This window comes from Pleurodeles waltl, chromosome 5, assembly GCF_031143425.1.
Source record: "Pleurodeles waltl isolate 20211129_DDA chromosome 5, aPleWal1.hap1.20221129, whole genome shotgun sequence".
Lineage (NCBI taxonomy): Eukaryota > Metazoa > Chordata > Amphibia > Caudata > Salamandridae > Pleurodeles > Pleurodeles waltl.
The window spans coordinates 1,220,162,800-1,220,188,501 of NC_090444.1; the positions used below are offsets into that span (position 1 = coordinate 1,220,162,800).

General features: G+C 43.1%; 1 protein-coding gene across 1 annotated transcript in view; it reads left to right on the forward strand.

Annotated features, from left to right (window-relative positions):
- The window catches only part of GRIK2 (glutamate ionotropic receptor kainate type subunit 2), a 1,513,871-nt gene that overhangs the window by 1,394,107 nt on the left and 94,062 nt on the right, over positions 1-25,702 (forward strand). Inside the window, exon 15 of the mRNA XM_069235474.1 lies at positions 9,098-9,348. Within this exon, the coding sequence (XP_069091575.1) occupies positions 9,098-9,348 (251 nt within the window). The remainder of the gene's footprint in view (positions 1-9,097; positions 9,349-25,702) is intronic.

The window sequence follows — 25,702 nt, forward strand, 5'->3', positions numbered from 1 at the left end:
ATTGATTGAGGTATTTCTTTTTGGATGCCCCATTAAATTGTAAGGTTTGCATAGGCCATACCTTTGTATTCAGAGTCCCATTACCGACTTGCTACCGGTGTATAGACACCAGGCTGACACAGACAGTAATCGTACTTTCTCAACCCACACACGCAGGCAAGTGAGTACACATATTGTAATCAGAGCATAGCCTCTCCCCCCAACTGTGTAGAAGCAGGCCTTAGTTTAAAAGGTGGGTAGCGGTGATTATCACTCAAAGGCATGTTACCAGAAGCTTATGTTAATGAGGCTCAATCAGTGAGACTAAATCATAGCAGAGATACATAAACCAGGCAGTCCAAATTCTAAATATTTAAGCTAGCCAGTACCCACTTCCTCGTATTTGATTTCAAGGACAGGTATCATTAATATGAAAACAGATAAAAACACAAAACACATAGAGTCTATGAGTGGATATATATATATTGTGTATAAATAGAAGTTGCGGTGAAAAATAAGGATGAAAGGGAAAGAATATCATTATGGATAACAGCCAAACACATGGGAGGAAATGTTAATTATAGCAGCATTTATATCAGCTCTGATATAGTTGCACATCTCCTATATGTTTCACTAATGTGAATTCTAAGTTTAAATGTTATAGCTTTGTTATTTTTGTAAAACTGTATTTATGATATTTGTTGTGTACACCATGAAGTCACAGGTTGGTTAATAGCGCACCAAGGCCCATATTTATACTTTTTTAGCGCAGCATTTGCACCACTTTTGACACAAAAGCGGTGCAAACTTACAAAATACAATTGTCGCAAATGCGTTGCTAAAAAAGTATAAATATGGGCCCAAGTATTCTGAATGTTCTGAAACACAGACCGGTATCTGCAGTGTTGATTCAGAGGAGGGACGAGGAAGTTTCATGGGACTTTTTTGAAAGAGAGAAGAGTAGGGAATATATGTGTGACAGGAGTTTGTTTAGTCGTCTGGGGCCTTTACGGAGAATTATATCGGCCTAAGCAGGTGTAAAGGAGGTGATAAACAGGAGGCTGTTGATCGAATTAATTTAGACTTTTGCTGACAAATCAGATGACTTTTGAGAGCTCTAGTGGCTGCCTCCAAACATCTTCGTATCAGGCTGTTTCTTTTTTTTTTTAATTTGAACCCTCGACTGTTAGGAAACCAGAACTGTCTTGTATTCCATGGTGGGCCTCTCAGCTGCATTCTTGACTTTCTCAAGTATATTTGGCTGTTATTCTGGGATATTGGCGTAAAGAGAGTTTGCATAATCAATGGTGGTGTTGATCAGGGTACTCAATAGATTTGATGTGCAGAGTAGGTAGGCCTTCCCTGGTAGCCTGTATACATTTTGTTCTTATTGTAACATGACCATGTGTGGTGTTCATACCGAGATCAAGGAGAACACTGATAGATTCCTAGCTGAGAGTACAAAGGAAGGGGTAGGTCTGAAGACAAGTGGGCGTCAACGTTGGTTTAATTGAGTGCAAGGCACTGCTCTTCGTGCACTCTTCAATGATGCACAGGCTTTTTGCGGTGTAAGAAAAGGTTTCAAATATGCTGTTCATCAGATAGATAAAAAGTGGTCATCATAACAGAGGAATGTGTGGTTAAAAAGTCTGTGTTTGAAGCAGTGGGGTGGAGACAGTGTGTATGATCAGCATTCAGTATTTGGGGGACATTTGGATGGTTTTGTATATTTCCTGAGATCCACTGAGTGTGGACTGGACAAAGATTACGGATGAGACATTTCGCTCCTAGGAAAGTGTTACAGTTCTTGACTCTGGAGAGTTTGGAACTAATCTTGCACGAGGAGGCTTCTAACTGGCAGTAGATTTGCTTTCTTGAATTGCTAGGGAGAATAGGGTGTTGGGGGGCTGATGAAGCAGAGAGGATTGGGGCAATGGGGCGGTATAGAGTCAGGCTTGTGTGGGGCTCTGTAGCATATTGTGTCCATTAGCTAGGACCTATGTTTCAGTGTGTTAGAAATGGGGTTTCTGGTTGGCTAGGATATGCACCTGGGCCAGGCAGAACCCACCCACCCTAGTGAGGGCAAGGGAATTACACACCCAAGATAACCCCTGCTCACCCCCTTGGTAGCTTGGTACGAGCAGTCAGGCCTATCCCAGAAGCACTGTGTAAAGCGTTTGCACAACACACACAACACATGTGATGCACTAGCCCCACCACAAAGGAAGCACACACCAAGTTGTATAAAAATAAACTGTATTGTACACATCATTAGACCAAACACAACATGCCAATAAACCCTGCTAACCAAGCAGTTGTCAGAACATTACACAGTACTATTACTCTGCAAAAGCCAGCACTAGTCACATAAAATATATGGGGGTTACTGGTTATCCTGCAACATAAGCAGTAGTCAGGTAAACATTACCAAAATGTGCATATCAGGGTAGAAGCACATGTTACCTGAAAGGCATGAGGTCACAGTAAACACATTACTAATAATGCACTTGCCCTAGTGACCATACCGTCATAAATGAATGCCCATAACAGGAACATCTGAACATCAGAGAACACATGGCAAGTCAGCAAAAGATATCACCATAAAGGTATCTGTTATAATGAAATGCGTGATCATTACTGCCTAGACGTCAGTATGAATGCCCAAAAAGTTAAACATCACCAACAAGGTAAAAACAGTATCAGGTAATGCACAGTGAACATCATCTTGTGCAAATGTCACCCAATACACGAGGGATGTCTAGAACAGGCGAGCATTCCTTGCTGGTTTATAGGCAAAATCCTTGTGGCGACAGAAGGGGGAAGGGGGCTCCAGCACTCCTTCTTCACTAAAAGGAAGCCATCCGAATATGGGTAAGAGAGGGGGCGGCATGCAGCCCTTTGGGGAGGACCCTCCCAGAAACAATGTCAATCTGCGGCACAAGTTGGCCCCGGGGACTTCTGGGGCCACGAATGGCCCCCACAGGGGCAGGTAAGCCAAAAAGAACGCAAACAAAGGTTGGAGAGTCATGCTCCTCTCGTAACGACAGGGGAAGAGGGGACTTACCCTCGCCTTCCCGTGTCCTGCTCCTCTGGTGACCCCTCCTCATCTGGGGGCACCGTACACACTCTCTCTGCCGGGTGGGACCTCCAATGAGGTCTTCCTGCCGCCCAGTGAGAGGAGAGAGGCTCTTGTTGCCTCTCGTGCCTTGGGGAACCATGTGTCTTCTGCCGAGCGAGCTAAGCTGACGTTGCAGACTCTGGGGTGGCCCTGAGAGTAGGAGGGACCTCCAATGAGGTCTCCTTCCATCCTGGGTTGCTCTGGCGCACTCGGCCGCACCCGATCTGGTGCAAGAGTGTCATTGAAGTCCAGGGCTGTGGTGGTGATTGCAGGCTTATGCCTCGGGGCACTGTTCTCAGTGCGACTTGCTCAGGGGGCACCACTAGGAGCGCACTCTCTCCAGGCTTTATTTCCTCATGGCCCGTGGGCACAAAACACAGCACGCCTTGGACGCACTTTGAAAATATGAGCTGGTCATTTCTCCGGCAGCCGGAGCAAGGAAACGCATTCCAATCGCTTTAGCTATTAAAAACAAGGCTCCCCCGAGGTGCTTATTACATAAAGAAAAGTTCTCACTAGGCACTTAGATCCAACAAAGGGGGCTTCAAACACAGCACTGTCCTCGCACCAGGAAGCCAATTGTTGCAGAGGGCAGAGGGCCACAGCACCCAGCCTCTGGGGACTCACGTGAAGCACAGGGCAGCAGGGTCGAGCAACAGGCCAGCACAAAGGGGATGCAGTCAGTGGCAGTTTCTCCTAGTGACCCAGCAGGCCACATTTCAACACATCGGCAGCAGTCCAAGGTGGTTTCTGGTGAGTCCCTCCAACAGCATTCTGTGTCCATTTCCTTAAGAAGTTTCTTGTGTGTTTTACATGGGGAAAATCCCCTGTACTTATACTCAGTTTTGCAAAGTACTCACAAAAAGGGGGAGAAGATGTTCCAACCAGTTACAACTGGTTCTAGGAATGTCCCCTCTCTCCTCCAGCACAGGCTCCAGACATCAGTTGGGGGTAAACAAGCCCTTTGTGTGAAGCCAGGGCACAGCCTTTACAAATGCAGGTGTGCCCCAACTCCTCTTCTCTATGGCCAGGAAGATCATTCAGTATGCAGATGCACCTCTGTGATACCTCCACCCTCCTGTGTACAGGCTGTCTGAACAGTTTGCACAAAGCCCAGTTGTCACTCTGCCTCAGGCGTGGATTGGAGTCAAGCTGCAAAACACCAGAGTCATAAGAGCAGGAAATGCTCGCCTTCTAGAAGTGCCATCTCTATAATGGTAATAAAAAAGCTACCTACACCAGTAACCAGCATTTCTCACTACCATTACAATCATACCAAACATGCCTATGCTAACCCTCATAAATCAGACAATACCCCCTAGTGACAAGGCAGGGCATTTCCAATGCAATCCTATGAGCAAGGCAGCACTCATAGCAGTGAGAAACCAAATAGGCTGTTTGTCACTACCAGGACAGGCCCCACAACGAGGCGCATGTCCTGCCTTCTACATACATGGCACCCTGCCCATAGGGATAGCAAAGTCCTACCTCAGGGGTGACTTACATGTAGTAAAAGGGGAATTCTAGGCCTGGCAAGTAAATTTAGATGCCGGGTCCGTGTGGCAGTAAACTGCGCACACAGGCCCTGCCTGAAACAGGTTTGAAAGGCTACTTCAGTGGATAGCGCAAGCAGCACTGCAAGCCCACTAGTAGCATTTAATTTACAGGCCCTTGGTATAGAGATACCACTGTACAAGGGACTTACAGGCAAGTTAAATGTGCCAATCTGGTGTAAGCCAATCATACCAACTTTAGTAGGGAAAGCACCTGCACTTTAGCACTGATCAGCAGTGATAAAGTGCTCAGAGTCTTAGAGCCAACAGCAAGGGTTCAGAAAAAATAGAAGGAAGGAGGCAAAAAGTTTGGGGTCATATGACCCTGCAAAAAGGGCCAGGTCCAGCACAGTGGATATGATCAAGCTTCCATTAAAGATTTGTTAGGGCGAGGGGATGGTGATAGAAAACAGCAACCTGTGTACAAGGGTCTTTTACAAGAGCATTTTTGCTCTGTTGCAAGGTACAGCCTGTAGATCCTTTTGGTGTAAGAATGAGAGGGAAACAGGAATGGAGAACAAAATAAGTGAGTGATGGTCCCATTCTGAGGGAAATAGTTAAAAAGAAGGCTGATGATGTTCGGGTGGAAGACAAATGAAGACAGTGTCTTTTGATGTGAGTAACAGTGCTAGTGATGACTTTGTATTCGTGGATGCCAGTAATGCTGCAGAATGTGAAGTAAAGTGTGATCACACATGATGTCCGTCTAAAAATGTGAGTCTACCTTTACTGAGAGTTTGTTAGGCTTGAGGAAAAGAAGTCCAGGAATCTGGCAAAGGAAAATTTAGTTATGGGCTTTGTAGGCAGGCAGTATTACAGGATGGTTCCACAACAGTAAAAGGTTTGGTAGAAAGCATTTGGGACCTCATTTACTACGTTTTGGTGCAAAGCAGCACCACAAGCCTTTTTATTGTGCCACCCTGAATCAAAACGAAAGGGTATAAATGCACTCTATCTCTATGATGCAGTGCATTCCTTTCTTTGTCCCCTGAACTGGCGCACAAATTGCTGCCTAGCGCCAATGCAGGCACCCTTGCACCATAGTGCAACTGTGTCTGTGTTGCAAGGATGATATTTTATGTGCAGGAAGGGACACTTTCCTGCAAATAAAAAAAATCAGTAATGGTGTTTTCCTCTTTCTATGTGTGCTGTAGAATGCAGCACACATTGCAAGAGGAAATAATGTGGATAAATAATGTTATTGCCATTTTCACACCACGGCTGAGTTGACTTTGGAATTTGAAGCATTCCCAGCCTTGTAAATCTGCAAATGCATCAGATTCAATAGGATTCAGTAGGTGTTGCATGGGAACAACCACAGCAATACCCATGGAACCACACAGTGGTATGAGTGAAAAGGGTCCATATTTACAAGGCCATGAAAAGCTATGCAAAGAGGCTTTGCATGGTGGCCTTGTAAATATATGGGCCGGCACACAGCACCACTGGAGCATCAAAAAAAATGACGCTCCAGTGGCGCAGTGTGCCACGAGGGTGTTGAAAAATGAGGCCCATAGTGTCCAGATCTTGGTTATCAGAAGGGGCCAATGCATGCATGGAGTAGGGGTGGAGTTAGTGCATAATAGAAATGTTACCGCATTTTGTGGATTGCTTTGTCGAGTGGTTTAGAGCCAGGTATGAATTACAAGCTGTATGAGTTATGCAGAGTAGCAATGCGGAAAAGAGAGGCACAGAACAAGATATTTTCGACTGTCGGGTTGCTTTGCATTGGTGCATGTGTTTTTATGTTCAATACATCTGTTGCAGGTTTAGGTAGAGTACAGGGTGCAGTTTATTGGTGGCCATGAAGAGAGATCGTTGAAGAACTGGTAATGTTCATTGGTAGAGGACAGATGGGGTCTCATCAGAATAGGAAAGTGGTTTGACTTGAGTCGTAATAGGAGAGAAGGTAAGTAAGGTAAGTAAGGTGGGGCCAAAAGTATTGTAAGTACAAGTGTTCTGTTGTCTTAAACGTCAATATGCCAGGGAAACCAATCCACTTTGTCTGCAGTTAGTGGGTGCAGGGTAGAGACAGTACTCTTGCTCAGAAGAATCTGCGCAGGGGACCAGGAGTTCCTTGGTTCTTTGTGTTTTTTCTTTGAAACAGTAGAACGGAGGGCTTATGCACCCTGCTTAAATGCACCTTTGTCCAGAAGTGCACAGGGCTATTGTGCCTTCCTCTTTAACGCAGGCAGAGCTGTGTGTGCTAAGGAAATTTCTGGTCAATGTCCAAGATGGCCAGGGGTCCCTTGGGTTTTTGGATCTAATCTATAAAATAAGCAGTAGGTGGACACAGAAGCAAACTAGCACTCAGGCCTTGAAAAAAACCAGCAGGGAAGAATCTGTTCCTGGGATTATGGACTTGACTTCAAATAAACTGATATATTCTTAGTTGTACAGAAGATATACAATTTCTTGAAGGGGAGGACACAGGCACACACTATGCAGCATAGTACAACTCACAAAAACATTAGGGGGCATATTTATACTCCGTTTGCGCGGGAATTGCGTTGTTTTTTTTGACGCAATTTCGACGCAAAACGAACTCCATATTTATACTTTGGTGTTAGACGCGTCTAGCGCCAAAGTCCATGGAGTTTGCATCATTTTTTAGCGTGGACACCTACTTTGCATTAATGAGATGCAAGGTAGGCGTTCACGTCTAAAAAATCGACTCCGAGGCATGTGTGTCGGATTTATACTCCCGGGCAAAATTCACGCCCGGGAGTGGGCGGGTAAAAAAAAATTACGTACACCCGCTTTTGCGCCGTTTTTTAGCGCCTGCAAAAGGCAGGCGTTAAGGGACCTGTGGGCTCTGAAGGAGCCCAGAGGTGCCCTCCCATGCCCCCAGGGACACCCCCTGTCACCCTTGCCCACCCCAGGAGGACACCCAAGGCTGGAGGGACCCATCCCAGGGACATTAAGGTAAGTTCAGGTAAGTTTTTTTTTTTTTTTTTGTGGCATAGGGGGGCCTGATTTGTGCCCCCCTACATGCCACTATGCCCAATGACCATGCCCAGGGGACAGAAGTCCCCTGGGCATGGCCATTGGGCAAGGGGGCATGACTCCTGTCTTTGCTAAGACAGGAGTCATTTCTATGGGGGTTGGGAGTGAAAAAAAATGGCGCAAATCGGGTTGAGGCGAAAAAATTGCCTCAACCTGATTTGCCCCATTTCTTGACGCCCAAGCTCCATTTTCCCCTACGCCCGGCGCTGCCTGGTGTACGTCGTTTTTTTTAACGCACACCAGACGGCGCCGCCGGCTAACGCCGGCTAACGTCATTCAATAAATACGGCGCCCGCATGGCGCTTCAGAATGGCGTTAGGCGGCGCTAATTGTTTTGACGCAAAACTGCGTTAGCGCAGTTTTGCGTCAAAAAGTATAAATATGGGCCTAGGTAGCCTTCAGTCTACAATAATTCCAGACACCCAGAGTGAAAAACATGCATCTGTTACTGAGATTTATTTTTTAATATGACATTGTGAAAAAATATGAACACATCCTTAGGTCTCTTTGAACAGATGACTGTTTAAATAACATGTTTTTTGTTTATTCCTAATTTTACTTATTAGCAAATGAACCCATGAGCAACAATCTAAATTTGTCAGCGTGAGGGGTGGGGGCCGGCGAATGGACAGCCCCTTTTGCAATATAAAAAAATGATTGAATTAATCTGCTGGTTTTGTGGGAGGTCATTTATTAAACTGTCTTTATTATCATTTATGAAGTGTTTTTAGCTGACAATAATTTTTTTTTTTAAAGGAAATCTATTAGGAACATGTCAAAATAAGTTAAGAGACTGGTTTATTATCTGGAAAACAAAACACATCTCTGCTTGTCCAACATGCTCAGAGTTTGGGCTCATTGTACACCGACATATATTCATGCCACACACACTCTCGGTCGGGGGTCACCCCAAGGTGTGTGACAGGTGCCGCTATCTGTGCATCCCTGATTGACAGAGGATGCATTCAAATATGCACATTGAACACCTGGAGATTCTCTATGCAGTTCTGACTTTGAGCAGAGTATTGCACGGGCAGGCCACGTCAGATAAGGTTAAAACATGCCCCGTCTGCATTGCAGTTCCTCTACTCCACTGCAGATAAAATACACTCACAGTGGAGCACAGAATTACATTTTCTACTATCACGTGAATAGGCACATTTATATGCATGGGACACTTATGGGCTGTACAGTTGTCCTATACGTCGTATATGACGTCACATTTTCGACTTTTTCTGCATCATTTGATTAGCCCAACATGAATAACAAATGATTGATCTATATATAAATACACAGTTCAGTTATGTAACATTTTCTTCAGATCTGGAACCAGCTTTACACGTAAACAGGCCTTGATATGAGAAACTAATGCACAGAATAATTATCATTTATTGAAAACATCATACGTTGCATCATGTCTCAATTGCCTTATCCTTTGCAGGCTCTCCCTACAGAGACAAAATCACAATTGCCATTCTTCAACTGCAAGAAGAAGGAAAACTTCACATGATGAAGGAAAAATGGTGGCGAGGCAATGGATGCCCGGAGGAGGAGAGTAAAGAAGCCAGTGCTCTTGGAGTACAGAACATTGGTGGCATCTTCATCGTGCTGGCGGCTGGATTGGTGCTTTCTGTCTTTGTGGCAGTGGGAGAATTTTTGTACAAGTCCAAAAAGAATGCCCAGTTGGAAAAGGTAAGTACCGTCAGTATTCTACTGGCCGTTGTCAACTTTAGTCGCCATTAATGCCATCAATTGCTGTTTAAAAAATGGCGCCCTTTGTTTTGTTTCTATATTCATATGCAATAGGTTTCCTAGTTCACAATAATCTATTCTTGGAAAAAGTGATATTTACTTGACAACTTTCTTATTATTCATGCAATGAAAATATTATTTCCATATACTGGATGGGAACAGACAAATAAAAGCTTTGTTCTGATTCAAGCAATTGAGACAGCACATTTGAAGGGGATGAGGGGCCACTTTTGTATGACTGCTGGTCCTGTTCCAGATACAAGGCTTGCAGCAACTGGAAGGGCGAAAGAGGGAGCACTGATGATACACTCATTTTTGCATACCTGTCCTCTTTGTACAGGTGATCAGCTGGTGCTCTCCCACTTTTCTGTTAAGTACTCGGGGGCATAACAAAGTCCCCTGCAGCCAACGTTGGTGCCTTCAGGGGGAACCCAAACCCAAAATGGGGCCCATTCAGCCTAAGGCAAATGCATTTCCATTTATATCAATGGGAGGCTAGGGGATCCCTCATCACATTTTACTGGTGGGGGCATAATTTTGTTTTACATCACTGTATGGATTGGCATATATCATCTATGTAGGCAATGTGCTGAGGGACTGATGTTACCAGCAGGCTCCTCCCCCATACTCATCTCACATATAAAATAAAGTTTTACTTGTATGGGTCTAAAGATGTATATGCCAAAGCTAAGCTCTCTATTTCTACCCCTAAGTCAGGGGTGGTAGCGTAAAACTGTCCACCACATTTATCTATTACAAGAGTTGTGGCAGTCTCCAAGATAGAAAGGGGACATTTCTATATTTAAATCTTATTACAGTAGCCTTCACAAGGTCAGAACTGCTGTCTTTGAATAGCAGCTATGCTGTTTGGACATTCTAGTGCATGTCTTAACAAGGGCTGCAGTTGAGTTTGTGCATAATTCTTTCATGCCCCCAAAACAAAACTGGCTTGGGGCAAAATGTACTTTTAAGTTTTACATGTCTTGGTAGTAAAAGACTCCTAATTTAATTTCACTACTGCAAGGGCTACCTCTCCCATAGGGTAACATTAGATTACCTTATCACATTTAATACATCATAACTTCTATTGGGAGCAGGTGTGGAGATCAAGTTTGTTGTCTAAAGAATTGTAATTAAAAGCTCTCTTTAATGATAAAGTCAGATTTTTAGTTACAATTCTGAAAATGGAATTTTTTTGAAAGTTCATATTCTTGTTCTTATCATTTGGTGCCCGCACCCGGTGCCTAGGTAACATGACTAGGTGTAGCTGGCAGTTGGTCTTTGTGTACTGCTCCCAAAAGAGGTGTTGGCAGGATGGTTAGGGGAGGACCTGTCACCTACCACACTTGCACATCACAACAGCTCTGTCAGAGCACTCTCACAAAGGGTGTAACATTGGTCTTTTGTGACCCCAGATTCAAGCTGGGGCCTAGGCAGGAAGGAAGAAAACTCCACACACCTCTGGGGGTGGAACCCTCACAACCCTCTCCTAATTCAGAAATGCACACAAGGTATATATAATGGACCCTTAGATCCAAATCTTCAGTACACATCTGGACCTGTAGGTAAACTCAGGAGAAGAACCACTGTGGTGCTCTGTGGTGAGGACGGCCACTCTTCAGCTCTTCTGCCTGCTGCCTGAGTGAAGGAATGAACCTGCTTCTTGAAACTAGGAGCCCAATATTGTCTCCAAGAGCTAGTAGGCTGGCCTCCTGGGTCATCTCTAGCTCAGAACTTTGCACTGCTGCCAGCAGGCTTCCAAGAACCTGCGCTGAACAATGCATCCTTGGCACAGGCCTTCGCATCACAAACCGTACAATATCTTCGGAATAACAGTATGCAATGCATCTCAATGCAGGACTTCACATTGTGAGTCCCTCATCAATGGCATCCTCAAATATGAGGCAGGACCTCACATCACAGCTTCACAACTCCTAGGAATCGCCTTTGCTGGATGCATCCTTGACAATGGACTCCTCAACGCTCCAGAACATGGATTTAAGGCACTCTTGTTCAGCAGGTCTAACTGGGTCCCTGTAGCTAGATCGTGATCCATCGTAGCCAGCCTGAACCTATGACTTTGTCCTAGTGCGAAGCGACTAGACATCAAAAGTTGGCACTTTCGGCTTTTTGGTGTTATATTCAGGTAAATCTTTAAAGTTGCATATCTCCGGTTGCACTGATTGGATTTTTGTCTTAAATTATTTATTAAATTTTACTTTATTGTTCTCAATTGGTATACTTTTTTCTCGTGTTGTTTTCACTTTGTGATGGTTTGAAGTGCTGCATACATACTTTATACATTTCCTCTTAAGCCTGACTGCTCTGTGTCAAGCTACCAGAGGGTTAAGTTTAGGTTTCTTTGGGTTTGGCTTGTGACTTCACCCTGACAAGGATTGTGGTTTATGTTTGAGTGGGGTTTCGCCCCCTCAACCATTAACCCAGTTTCTTATAATCTGAATGTAAGCTGTGTCACAATTATGATAGTAGAGAGACTTTACTGCATGCTTCGATAGTTACATTGAGCTATAGATTATCTGAGTGCTTTTTAGGTATTGATTTTTTATTTTTTATTTCCCCACCACATACTTAAATTCCCTATTGTCACATTTTTGGGCGTGTGTTGGAAGGTGTCCTGCTAGCTGCATGAGGCTATCATGGAAAAAGTTTTCATTTAATCCTATAGTAAAGTCTCTACTAATATAAACTATGAGCTATTGTTGATCCAGCATTGTGTCACAATGCTCTCACATGTAGGGTACACTTGCTTTTAGCTTATAACATATCAGTGGTGTGGGTCACTCATCTTCTGCTTTGTGTATCCTTGTGACAGATTTTGTAACTTAATTGTATTGGATCTTCAAGAAAGACCCAGATAACCTAACGGTTGGCAAGCTTCTGAATTTAGCAGTTGTTTCTAGTTATGCACTATAAATATTGGAGTATGTTTCTTCACTGGTGATACATTTCTGATTTGGATGAGGCTGACTTTTCATGTTTTAATTCTGATTTAATTCTGATTATCTAAATACGACGAGACCCAACTGAGTCTTGCTCCATTTCATCCAATCTGTTAGAAATTGGGTTTTTGGTTGGTAGAGGTATGCACCCTAACCAAGCAGGAACCACAATCCTAGTCAGGGTAAATCAAATTCACATCTTAAATTAACCTGTGCTCTACCTCTTGTAGGTTGGCACAGGCAGGCTTAACATAAAAGGCAATGTGTAGAGAATGTGTGCAACACTTCAAACAGTAACACAGTGAAACCACTGTAAAAAGACTCCACACTGCATTTGAAAAATAGATTATATTTTTACGAATAAAACCGACAAAAGTCAAATAAGTAGAAGTTGAGATAGGACTTTTTCATGAAAGTGCTAACTGGGGCCATTTGGTCGCACTAAACAACACTGGGTCCAATCTGAAATGTCAAGCTGATTGTGCTGCAGCGCGGGTCGTACACAGGGACCAACCCAGGTCCAATGAAATAATAAATTGGTTAGAGAGATGTGTTGATGTCGAAAACAAGATGCGAGGAGCAGGGGAGGGGATGTGTTGTTGACGATCCTGAAGATGTAGGTGATGCATTGGCTTTGAGCCACGCAAAGTCTTAGATGCGTTGCAAATGGAGGCGATGCATCATGCAGTTGGCACTGCAGTATTCCCAATCACCGCAGCAGTGGTGCAGCGGCGCCTTTGATGGCATTGCGAAGATGTCAATCCCTGCAGCAGCAGTGATGTGTTACCGACGATGGAGATACGCAGGTTTCGATCATCACTGTGGCGGCTTCTGTAAAACAGGAGGCAAGCCAGCAGGCCCTTGGAGTCACTCTGAGTTCAAGTGAGATGGGGCAGCAGGGCAGCAGGGCAGCACAGCAGAAAAGCAGTTGTTCCAGAACAGTAGTCCAGAGTGGCAGTTCTTGGAGCAGCACAGCAGTCCTTCTTCCTGGCAAAGTTCTTCACAGGTCCAGTAGTGTACTTATTTAGTTGGGTTAGAGGTCCAGTACTTACGCCCAGTTATTCCTTTGAAGTGGTGGTGACTTCGAAGAAGGATCTTTGAAGTGCACAAAAGTCCTTTCTTCCTGCCCTGGCTCCAGACTCACTGCAGGGGGTTAGGCAGTTCCTTGTGTGTGAGCAGGACACTGCTTATTCAGGTGTTTGTGTCGGCTCATTCCTCCCATTTTTCACTGGATGACCCATCAAAATACAAATGGCCACTCAGTTACACCTATCCTTCCTTTGTGTGAGGCTGTTTAGAGGAAATGCAGTAAACCAGCTGTCACTCCAGCCCAGACGTGTATTGGAGGAGATAGGCTGCAGGCACACAGACCATAGAACAGGAAAATTACAACTTTCTAAAAGTGACATTTTCAAAATTGTAATAGTAAATCTGACTTTACCATTAAAGAGAGTTTATTATTACAATTGTATAGATACTAAACATCATATAACTACCCCTTCTCAATTTGGAATTATAGCTGATAAAATGTAACAAGGAATCTTCAAAGTTAACTTATGAGAGGGGTATGCCCCCATGATCTTTACAACTTTAAAGTAAATGCCCTGCCTTTTAATTACATAGCACTCTTGCCTATGGCTGCCTAGGGTCTACCTTGGGGGGACTTTTATATATAAAAGGGCATTTAAGGCTTGGCAATAGGTTGTAAATACCAGGTGGACATGGCAGTGTAACTGCACACACAGTATCTGAAATGGCAGGCCTGAGATATTTAAGGGCTACTTAAGTGGGCCTCACAAGCAGTGCTGCAGTCCTACTAGTAGCATTTAATTTACAGGCTCTGTGCACATTTATTGAACTTTAGTAGGGACTTATGAGTACATTAAATATGCCAGTTGTGGATGTACCAATCAGACCATGTTTAGGGGAGAAAGCACATGCACTTTAACACTAGTCAGCAGGAGTAAAGTGCTCAGAGTCCTGAAGCCAACAGAAAAATGGTAGGCAAACAGTCAAAACTGTCAGGGCAAAAACCATCCTTTCATTGAGAATTTAAAGGAAAATTGTATAGTTCTTTGTGCCAAAGAGTTGATAGGTTATAGAGGCGTCACAGAGGTGCTGCTTTCATTGACATGTGTCTGGGATTGCTATTTCAGTAAAATGTGAGGAATGTTCTGGTGAGTCTATTGAGCAGTTATATTGCATCATTCATTGACAGTTTGAAACAATATTTTTTCCAGCAAAGATACATAATAGTAAAAGAATAATAATGCAAAAACACAAAAATATACGAAATTAAGCCAGCATAAAATCAAGAATAAATTACGGTAAGTAGATATTTGTGCAATATTCATCAAATGGTCAAGACAGATTTACTATAAGGCTCACTCTTGTACAGTAGCTAATAATTTATGCCTCAATGTCCATGCTACATACAAGAAATTTGAAACTACCGCCACCACAATTGAGAAAGTATCAATTTTGCATATTCCATAGGATTCTCTTTGTTCTAGTAAACTGTGAGATCTGTACATCTGCTTTTAAGTTTAGCATAATGTGGGCAGTAGAATAGCAAATGCTCTTCATTTCCCTTTGTATTTTTGCAATACAAACAATATTTAGAACCCTCGTTTGTGTTCCCCCAGTGGGCAGTGAAAGTCATTTTGGGGCGCTTTTTTAGCTTTTAAGTGGTCGTGTTGTATTTCTAATATGTCACCGGATATGCAAGTGATCTTTTTACCCTTTTCTACAAAGAACTCTGTACATCTTACTTCAGAGATGTTTGTGACCCCCTGATTTGTGAAGGGGCAGTTTTTAGCAGTATTTTTTAGCTTGCTCTGTCGCTCTTTCTAAATCGGAAAATTTCCTTTCATGATAAGGGTTTTTTTATTTACTTTTTTTAGTTTAATGTTACACCAAATTTATTAAAGAGGTGTTTTGCCTCCAGATATATTTAGATAATCTGAGAGTTGGCCTGCCCTCGGTCAGGTACTTGGGTAACCACTGTGCCAACATTTTGGGTTATATTGTCTTTTAGGTTGTTTCTGGAAAACATGCTTACTACCTCTATCATGTTTTATTGCATGCAACTGTATCTTACCTCTTTTTGAAAGTTGAAGCCTTGATCTCTTGAAATCAAATAAAATTGAGAGACCCCGTTGTACATTTCTCTCTATATGAATAAAGGTTAGCATTCCCTCAATCTCTGTTTCAATCTGTTGCTCTCTCATTCCCCCCCGCACACATGTACATAAACAGACACACATATTTACACCATGAACTGCAAATTCACAGGCTTAAAGTAAATTGGTAAAAATATTATCAGATTATAGCTAAAAGGATGATTCCTTAACCTTATGTGGAAATTAAATGGTCGACTGTCAAGACTTGTGGATATTTTGTTTTGTAAATCCTATTAGTATTGATTTTAGCGTTATTTAAACATAACCAAGTGATACCCGTTCAAATTTGTTTTTTTTTAAAGAGCTTCACAATATGATTCAGAAGTTACACCTGTGATTCTCTTAGCTGAAAATTAGACCAACATGGTAGGTAAATACTTAAGAATTCCCAGATTAGGAAACATAGATATGGTATTTTGTTCTGTAAAGATTTGACATCTAATCTCGAGGGCCATCCCATTTGATTTATGCATCTTTGAAATTCACATCTCTGGTGCTCACTTGCTGGTGGGACTGTGTTGTTCAGGTTCAAATGGCTGACCCCACTATTCATGTTGCACATACAGAATTAAGACCCTCACACTTAAGATAGTTGCCCTGCAGCTGCTGAGAAAAAACTGAAGTGCAGTGTCTCCAGTCATTCCCTGGGTGTTTAGGCATAGCAAAGGCTGGAGGCTCTCACCCACCACTTATAGGAGACATTAACATACTTGGCTGCAACCCACCCACCAGAGACTGAAGCACACAATTGTGCATTATGTTTTTCCCTTACCCAGCGAGTTTGTATGGGATTAGTATCAGCCCAATTACTTATGCCGCCTATGAAAGCCATTTGAGTCAGATAATCCCAGGGGGTGATGAGGTAGGGTGGCGTTAGAGATTTGAGCATGCTATAAGCACAGAGCTGAAGAACCCTTGGAACTGGACTGAAGAGAGCTGGAACCTCTCAGTTTACATAGTGTTTGATAGTAGATGATCCAAGCAGAAGCTAAATCACACGACAGGTGTATCCCTTGCAATATACCCTGTAGTAGATACTGAGAGGATCAAGCAGGACGTTTTTAGTTTGGCCAACAACTCTGAACACTAAAACAAATACAGAGGCACGACTGGAAAGAAGCATAGCAGTGTGGGAGGTCCTCATCGTGGACAGTGGGCAGTAAAGGACTCAAAAATATCAGTTTGGAGGGAGGCAGAGCTCTTGCAACAGATGTACATTCAAAACTTTGAGTGTGCACTCTTTCAGAATTATTCATCAAGAGTTATGACCTCTGACAGAAAAGAAAATTATTTAAAGTAAATCCCTTAGGCTGACCCTCTCCTCCCTAGAAGATGTATCCTGATTAGGACACCTTTAACACATACCCAGTTCCACCACATGATGTTTACACTCACACACACCCATATTCTTAGCAATACTGGAGGGCGTGAATTGATTGGGAGGATACTCATGGGAAAGCTTAAATCCAATAAAAGGTGTATAGACCATACCACTATGTCTTTGCAAGAACTGAATTCCTGTGGCAGAAAAAATGGAGCTTGAGACTAAGAGAAGGAGGTGCAAAATCAGCCAAGTTATGTGTCAAGTAAAAGAACTGTTTGAAATCCTCAGGGAAGCTACTCTTCTGGTTGTAATAGTGAAGACCCCAATTGCATTTGACCACCTTTTCAAACACTTGCATATCTTCTTTGAGGACAAGATGCTAAAGATTCAAATAGAGCCAACTAAGTTTAGCCCAACTCATGCACCAATCTCATATCTTGTGCTTCTCCCCAATGAATCCTTAGCAAATATGTACAAGTGCAGGCAAGAAAGAAGCCTCAGAACTCCAATCTAGCAGTAAAGACCATATCTACCCTTGGAACATGTATCACAAGAAGATTACCTACCACGAAGGGCCTCTTTACAAGTCGCCCAGAAAATGGGACAGTGTTTCCCTATCCATTTAATTGTCAACCAATAACTGGGGCAATGGCACTGATAAGCCTGGGGCATGGAAAGTGCATCTAATTCCGAGAAGGGCTGTTTGGGTCCATTAACATTTGAGAATAACCAGATGAATTCGAAATTCTGCTTCTAATTTCCATGGTAATTTCTCATTTTAGCCCTGACTTTCACTGATAGCTTTTTGGGCTGCTCTTGGCAGCTGAAATTTCAGAGTAAATGTAAATCGATCTGTGGTGTAGATCAGATCTCAGATGTTCGATGAGGCCATAATTATGATTATCAGGCTAGTGGAAATGAAGTGGTCACTCGAAATGAAGGCCAAGAGGGAATAAATATAATTATTCTCTAATACAAAAAGAAAGCAGTGGTGTATTGGTCAAATATTCAATATTTCTTAATGTGCATATGGAAATCAGTTTTTGAAGTAAGGACCACAGTGGATGCTATTAGTGTTACACCTAGCATTGCAAATGTACTGATGTAATTAAAATACACATATTTTCTGTGGCAGTAAATTGTCTTACAAAAGCTCAAAACTTACCAGAGACCATGGAGAGCATGATGAAGGTATGGTCTTGAAAACTATTAGTAAACGTTGCAGTTTAGTATGGTATAGTAAGCCTCGGACTGATTTGTCTGCAAAAGATGGCATGACAGTGAGATGGGGCAGAGTAGTAGCATTGGGATATAACAGAAGGAGAAGGGTTAGAACATATTTCTGGTGAAATGGGATGGATTCCTAGATATATAGACAAATGAGGAGCTGCTTCCCATATACAACAAATGACAGTTAACAGGTGGTTATAAAATCATCATAATACCAGTTGAATTTCATCAAAAATGTGCTGTAGTTTGGGCTAGATAGTTCTGGATCATACAGTGGTAGGGGGCTCACCAAATGCGCCGTAGTGATAAATGAATATTTTTTTTTATAAAGGCTAGATTTAAATCATGGCTGATGGTGCGTTATCCTTTGTTAAAAGTGTTTATTTTAGAAAGATATCTAGAAATATTTGAGACAGACACTTCCTCACACTTTATAGCCGCAAAATAATGTTTTCCTCATGGTCTGCTATATATTCATTACTGTGTGTGATTATATTACCTAGGGACAAATGGACTGGTTGAACGGTTTAATCATATTTTTGAAAGATTGTTTTCAGTTCTCAGCTGGAAACCATTAGTACTACAAGAGAAAATCAACTTTTCTTTACCTGCATCTATGTATCGTTCTACTTTACCTGCATCAAAGTTTCATTCTACTCGCACCTTCCCCATGACAAATCCAATTCTTAAACTGTGCAATTCTAGAACTGAAATCTATTTTTATTCCTTTGTTCTCAGAAGTCAAAATGAGTCGAAATTAAGGGGAATTATATTATGTTCCTTTCAGCGTTCTCTGAAATAGTCCAACCGTTTTTCTACATTTTCAGAGATCCTGTTATGTTCCTTGGATAGTTGAAACTTTTATTTCACAAGTGCACTTTGTATGAATCTCTATGCACTTGGAGACTGCTGTCCAGCACATATGTCCTGACTCTTTATAAAATAATAATTCTTATTTCTGTTGGCAAGCCTGACTCATAAGGTCACACTAATGGTACCAGAAATACACACTAGCTTGCCTTACCGAGTCTGAACTAATGAGTAATGGTCACTGGTGCCAATCACAACTAAGCCGAAAATCTGGGGCAGGAATAATTCCCTTAGCACTTATCGGTGAAGTAACACTGCTTTTCATAATAAGGCAAAAGGGGCTACAGCAGCAAAAATAAATTCAAGCCAATAACAATCCAGCATTCCAATCGAGTTTTAAAAGGGAATGCAGCTCGAAAGGCGATCTCAAGCTGCATTACTTCAAAACGACCCCAAGGTGAGGTGTTTTAATTTTCAGACCATGCTGTTAACAAGGCATGCACGTACAATTGTGAAAATGCACAGGACATGTCGAGAACCGTCTAACGAATGAAGCTTCTTTCGAATGTTTCCCTGAAACAAGGAGACGCCATATGGTATTGCTGACGTGAATGCCGACTTTCAGATGAGCCTTTTCTTATCTGAACACGTTTGAATTTTTGTTTCTGCCATTTGCATTTTTTATTGCTTCCATTACTGAACGCGCGCTTTTAATTATAGTATTTATTTGGCACTTAAAATTATATGAATGTGCTATCTAGGAACTTGAATCCACATTACCCATATCTTTCATCATCTTTAGAAAGGGTTTTAAGAATATCAGGGTTGAGGCGTTAACGCAACTTGTTGGTGCCCACGGGTAGGGTCCAGTGGCCAGTGTAGCAGTACAATAAATAAAGGTACGTTTATCAAAAGTACTTCCTACCTCTATAGGATTAATGGTAGGAAAACTAGCAGATTTTTTGTTTATTTGTTATTTTAATTATTTGGGGACCTGATTGCATGATGAACGTAAATGAGAAATATACATGCGTATCAGTTGCTATCACTGATTTTTTGGTCTCACCTGCCAACTGCTTAGGTGCTGTGAGGGGTATTATTTACAATAAAGGGCTTGCTGCCCACCTATTGCTTACCGTTGGTTCGACTCATTGTCACTCTTGTTCACTTCCTCCTAATTGCCCTGTGTGTGTCAGTCATCACTTCCTTTTCTTTTTGTGGTTCATGGACCAAGCACAGAATTCTCCCTTTTGATTAGTGTGCATCTTCTGCTTGCTCTGTGATTAAGGTATTATTTCGTATTCCCTGCCCACTCTCCCTTGTCTCTGGTGTTTCTTCCTCCTTCCTCCCACCCCAGCTTGTTGCTTCTCCCCTCTTTCACCCCCCCTTATACATATTGCTGCCCCATCTCCCCACCCCTCCCTGTCAATTCTGCTTGCCTATACCCCCCTCCCTTTCCCTATTTTTTCTTGCCCGTCTCACCCCAAAAAAGTTCTGACACAGCGCCAGTACTGGTTGCATCATAGCGCTTTCTTTCTAAATGTATTTTTAGCCATGCTGCACAGCTGCGATGCTGTACAACATGGCTAAAAGAGATTACCAGAGCGAGTCGCTCTTGCATAGATGAAGCCTATGGGCTTTGACAATGCTTGTTTCTATTTATACCCTTGGTGCTACCCTTAGTTTCGTCGGCTATGAAAGAAAAGTAAACATGGCGCTTGTTTACTTTTTTTTGTATTTTCAGCTCTTTGCTCTTTCACAGACTTCAGGCAGCATATGGGGGAATTTTGAGGAACAAGTAACGAGGTCAAGTAATCTATTAGAGAGTGAATATGTTTCGGATTCATTATCGTTTCGTTTTATACAGCTTATTGTTGTTCCTCATAATGAAGGCATTTTAAATGTTGCAAATTGTTCTATTTAACTTGTCCATGCAAAAATGAAGACTTGCGAACATCAATTTGGTATTTCAAGCCACTATAATTTTGCGAAATAGTTGAATTGATTGTACTCCTTACTGAGACGTCTAAAATGCATTTTGCTGGTAAATTAATGCTTATGACTTGGGCATTTACTTCCAAGTGACTGACATGGATAATCTGGAAACCCATTATCAATAAAAACCCGTTATATTCATCTCAGAGTGATAAAATTCGGAATTGGTCGAGGAGGATTTGACGCTTTGACGTCAGGGTTATTGAAAACTCGGCTGCATTGGACCAAACTACCGAAGAATCTTATCGTAAATGGATATCAGAATACTACATCGATCATACTGACCAGCACTCTCCAAACTTGTCTTGTGGCTAGCATTATAACCAATCTTCACAGAAGATGCTTTTAAACATTGAGAAGAAGGTACACAATAGGGGAAAAGCCGTTAAATGAACTATGTAACAATTATGCTCTTCCTCAAACGACATTTATGACAAGGTTTGTTTGTATATAACATGTGCAAATTCAATCTGCTTTCTTTGGTCTGGACTCCAACTACGCCTTCTATGTGACTCCATGTTGTGTGACTCCAGTCAGTCGTGAGTTTTGAGCCAGTAACACTTTTCATTCTGTGACATGCATTTCTCTTTTCCTGTTAAAACGTGCCAGCAGGCGAAGTGGTGTTAAGGAGAGCTTTCTGTTACACACACAGCCTCTAAAAATCTGTTTCCTGATCTTGGAGAGTGCTTCTCTTTGGAAAAGAAATCTTCAGACATTGAAATATTTTTACGTAGGATTTCCAAAGAGAAAATCGGAAAGTTTGCATTGAAATACTGAAATGCACAAAGGAATTTTGATATTTTGTTATTTTCACCGCGAAGTTTAGAACATTTTTTATGTGCTCACACTTACTAAACTTTCTGTGAAAGTGCTGGAGATTGTACGTTTCTGGGTTGAATATGTTTAAGTTAAGGTTCTGACATAGGCATCAGGACTAATGATCCTTACGAAACCAACCGATTAAGGGGCATATTTATACTCCGTTTGCGCCGAATTTGCGTCGTTTTTTTCGACGCAAATTCGACGCAAAACTAACTCCATATTTATACTTTGGCGTTAGACGCGTCTAGCGCCAAAGTTCATGGAGTTAGCGTCATTTTTTTGCGTGAACACCTTCCTTGCGTTAATGATATGCAAGGTAGGTGTTCCCGTTTAAAAAAATGACTCTGATGCATATGCGTCGTATTTATACTCCCGGGCAAAAATGACGCCCGGGAGTGGGCGGGTCTAAAAAACCCGCATTAGCGCCGGATTTTAGCGCCTGGGTCAGGGCAGGCGTTAAGGCACCTGTGGGCTCAGAATGAGCCCAGAGGTGCCCTCCCCTGCCCCCAGGGACACCCCCTGCCACCCTTGACCACCCCAGGAGGACACCCAAGGATGGAGGGACCCACCCCAGGGACATTAAGGTAAGTTCAGGTAAGTATTTGTTTTTAATTTTTTTTGTGGCATAGGGGGGCCTGATTTGTGCCCCCCTACATGCCACTATGCCCAATGACCATGCCCAGGGGACAGAAGTCCCCTGGGCATGGCCATTGGGCAAGGGGGCATGACTCCTGTCTTTGCTAAGACAGGAGTCATTTCAATGGGGGTAGGGCGTCGTAAAAAAATGGCGCAAATCGGGTTGAGGCGATTTTTTTACCTCAGCCTGACTTGCACCATTTGTGGACGCCCATACGCCATTTTCCCCCTACGCCGGCGCTGCCTGGTGTACGTCGTTTTTTTTAACGCACACCAGACAGCGCCGGCGGCTAACGCCGGCTAACGTCATTGAATAAATACGGCGCCCGCATGGCGCTTCAGAATGGCGTTAGCCGGCGCTAATTTTTTGGGCGCAAAACTGCGTTAGCGCAGTTTTGCGTCAAAAAGTATAAATATGGGCCTAAGTCTCACTGCGACATTTCGTTACTCTGAAAACATTGTAAGTGTGTCATCGAGATGCTCTGAACTCCTGAAGCGAACCACGAAAAAAGTAAGACACTCAGGCCCGTATTTATACTTTTTTTGCGCCGCATTTGCGTCGTTTTTTGACGCAAAAACGGCGCAAACTTGCAAAATGCCATTGTATTTTGTAGGTTTGCTCCGTTTTGCGTCAAAAAGCGGCGCAAATGCGGCGCTAAAAAAAGTATAAATACGGGCCTCAATTTCGTTATATTTTCATGGGCCTCAAGCATCGGGTACCAAATCTCATTTTTTTCTTCAAAACCCACAGCAGAGAAGACATTTTCGAATGTGTCTCATTAAAGTACAAGGGACGTTGTAAAATGGTACCTGTGTATTTAGGGTCATCCACAAACGAGCTGGCAGGCAGAAGTTGGACTTCCAGCACCAAGACGGGGTATCTATGAAGAACCCTAATAATTTCCTGCTCAAGAGTTGGCATTTTCAGAAACCTCTCCTATCGGTACCATCGGATTTCTGTCGGTCTCCTTTGACTATACTCCCTCACACGTTATTCTTTTCTTTCTGCTTATAGGGACTTGCTTAGAGGGCCCCAGATGTTTAACACTACAAGTCATGCGCTTGTCACCTGGCTGGGGCACAGAATCGACAAATTATGCTCTTGGGATGGGGGGGGAAGGGGGAGTCACTAAAGGTCCCTAGAAAGCCCTACTGCTCTCATCACTCATTGATTGTTCTACATGAAGGCTGGGCTCCTCAGAAAATGTGTGGGTCACTGAAAGGTTACAGGCTCTCAAAAAAAGTCATACACGCCATACGGGGAAAACAGGTGACCACTAACTGCGTCACCAGTTCTGCAGCCGCTATTAGATGCTGCCAGCTGGAAACGAGGAGCAAGGAGTGATACAGCGAGGCACAGGATCTGCTTGTGAGTGAGTTTCGAGTGTGACTAAGAGCTCTGCTGTCAGAAGGACACTGCTCGGGGGGCAGGCCCAGACCAATCCAGCCATTGCAACCAGCAACCGAGGTGTAAAGAGACTGTGCCCAGCCTCCCGACCCACCAATCTCAAGAGACAGAAAATTGCACCATGACTATTCATGAGACTGTGGGTGGGACATTCCTTAATTATGAGCAGGGGTGTAATATAATCAGTAATATTTCGGGGGGGGGGGCTTCAGATTTTTCAACAATCATGCAAGCAAGTAATGTTAAAATACATAATACCATAAGCAGGGCACAAGGGGCAGCAGAAAGGGAGCGGAATGCATGTTGGTGGGGCACTAAGTGAGACAAAGCAGATTATTTTGTGAAATAACCAACATTTTTTAAGTCTGTCTAAACAGAAAGATGGAGAGCGTTTTTGTCTGTGTGTATACAAATTCCTGGTGAAATCTGACAGACACCTCCCCATTCCTGACTGAAAGCACCTGGCCCAAATATTGAATCTCAGAATACATTTATTAGGCGGTATAACTCATCAAACACTCCCCTGAAGTTACACCTCTGATTATGAGCAGGACAGGTTCTTTAGTGTCTAGTTTCTAGACTCTAGCAACACAAAAGGATGATGGGCTGAGTGCTGAAACGTTTCAACCATTCACCCCAGTCACAGATCTGGGTTTACTCCATTGTTCTTTTGCTCACCATGAAACCCCAGTTTGGACCCAGCCATATGCAAATCAGTCTTGGCCCTGTTCCCTATGGGAAGAGTCCAGCCCAAACTGCCAGGCCAGGTCCTCCCTGGACCGGAAACAAGCATCCTGGGAACGGTTTCAGGGAATCACCCTTCATCAGCCAGGCTAGCTTGAATCCAGTGGCACAATGAGCAAGGGACCCACGTCTGAGCATACCCTTCCCACTTAGGGCAACTTTAGCAACACAAAAGGATGATGGACGGAGTGCTGAAACTTTTCAACATCTACAAACTAAGGGCTGGACAGAAGAATGTCCAAAGGTCCACATACCCTCAGGCAACAGCTCAATTGTGCCTAGTATAACAGTCTGAATACTGAGGAGAGAGCCAGGGCAGCACCGTATTTTGCACAAGCAACGTCCCACACGGCAAGACGATCAGCAGTAACTCCCAAAGATAAGGGGGAGCAGAGCCGAGAAAGCAGGACGCCATGCCCGGGTACAGGGCACCCACCATCCAAGTGGCCATTGCAGAGAGGGAGTGGTGCAGGCCTGCACGTTACTGGAGTGATGACGAAGAAGAGGAGAGGGGAAAAAGACCAGCAAAGTGCATCTCAGATGTCCAGGTCAACTGCAAAGGTGCAGAGTTGGACAACAAATTTTGGGAACTTTTGCAGGGTCATCTCCAATCTTTTTGCCTCCTTCCTCCTATTTTTTCTCACCTGTTGTTGTTGGCTTTAGGACTCTGGGCACCTTACCACTGCTCACCAGTGCTAAAGTGCATATGCTCTGTGTGTAAATTGTATTATTTATTGGTTTATCCATGACTGGCATAATTGATTTACTAGTAAGTCACCAATAAAATATACTAGAGGTGCCCAGGGCCTGTAAATCAAATGCTACTAGTGGGCCTGCAGCACAGGTTGTGCCACCCACATTGGTAGCCCTGTAAACATGGCTCAGACCTGCCACTGCAGTGTCTGTGAGTGCAGTTTTAAACTTCCAGTTTGACTTGGCAAGTGTACCCGCTTGCCAGGCCTAAACCTTCCCTTTTTAGACATGTAAAGCAGCACTAAGGTAGGCCCTAGAGCAAGGTGCAGTGTATGTTAAAGATGGGGCATGGACTTATGTGTTTTACATGTCCTGACGTTGAAATACTGCCAAATTCGGTTTTCGCTGTTGCAAGGCCTATCTCTCACACAGGTTAACATCGGGGCTGCATTTAAATACTATTAAGTGCATATTCCCTTCGGGAGCAGAT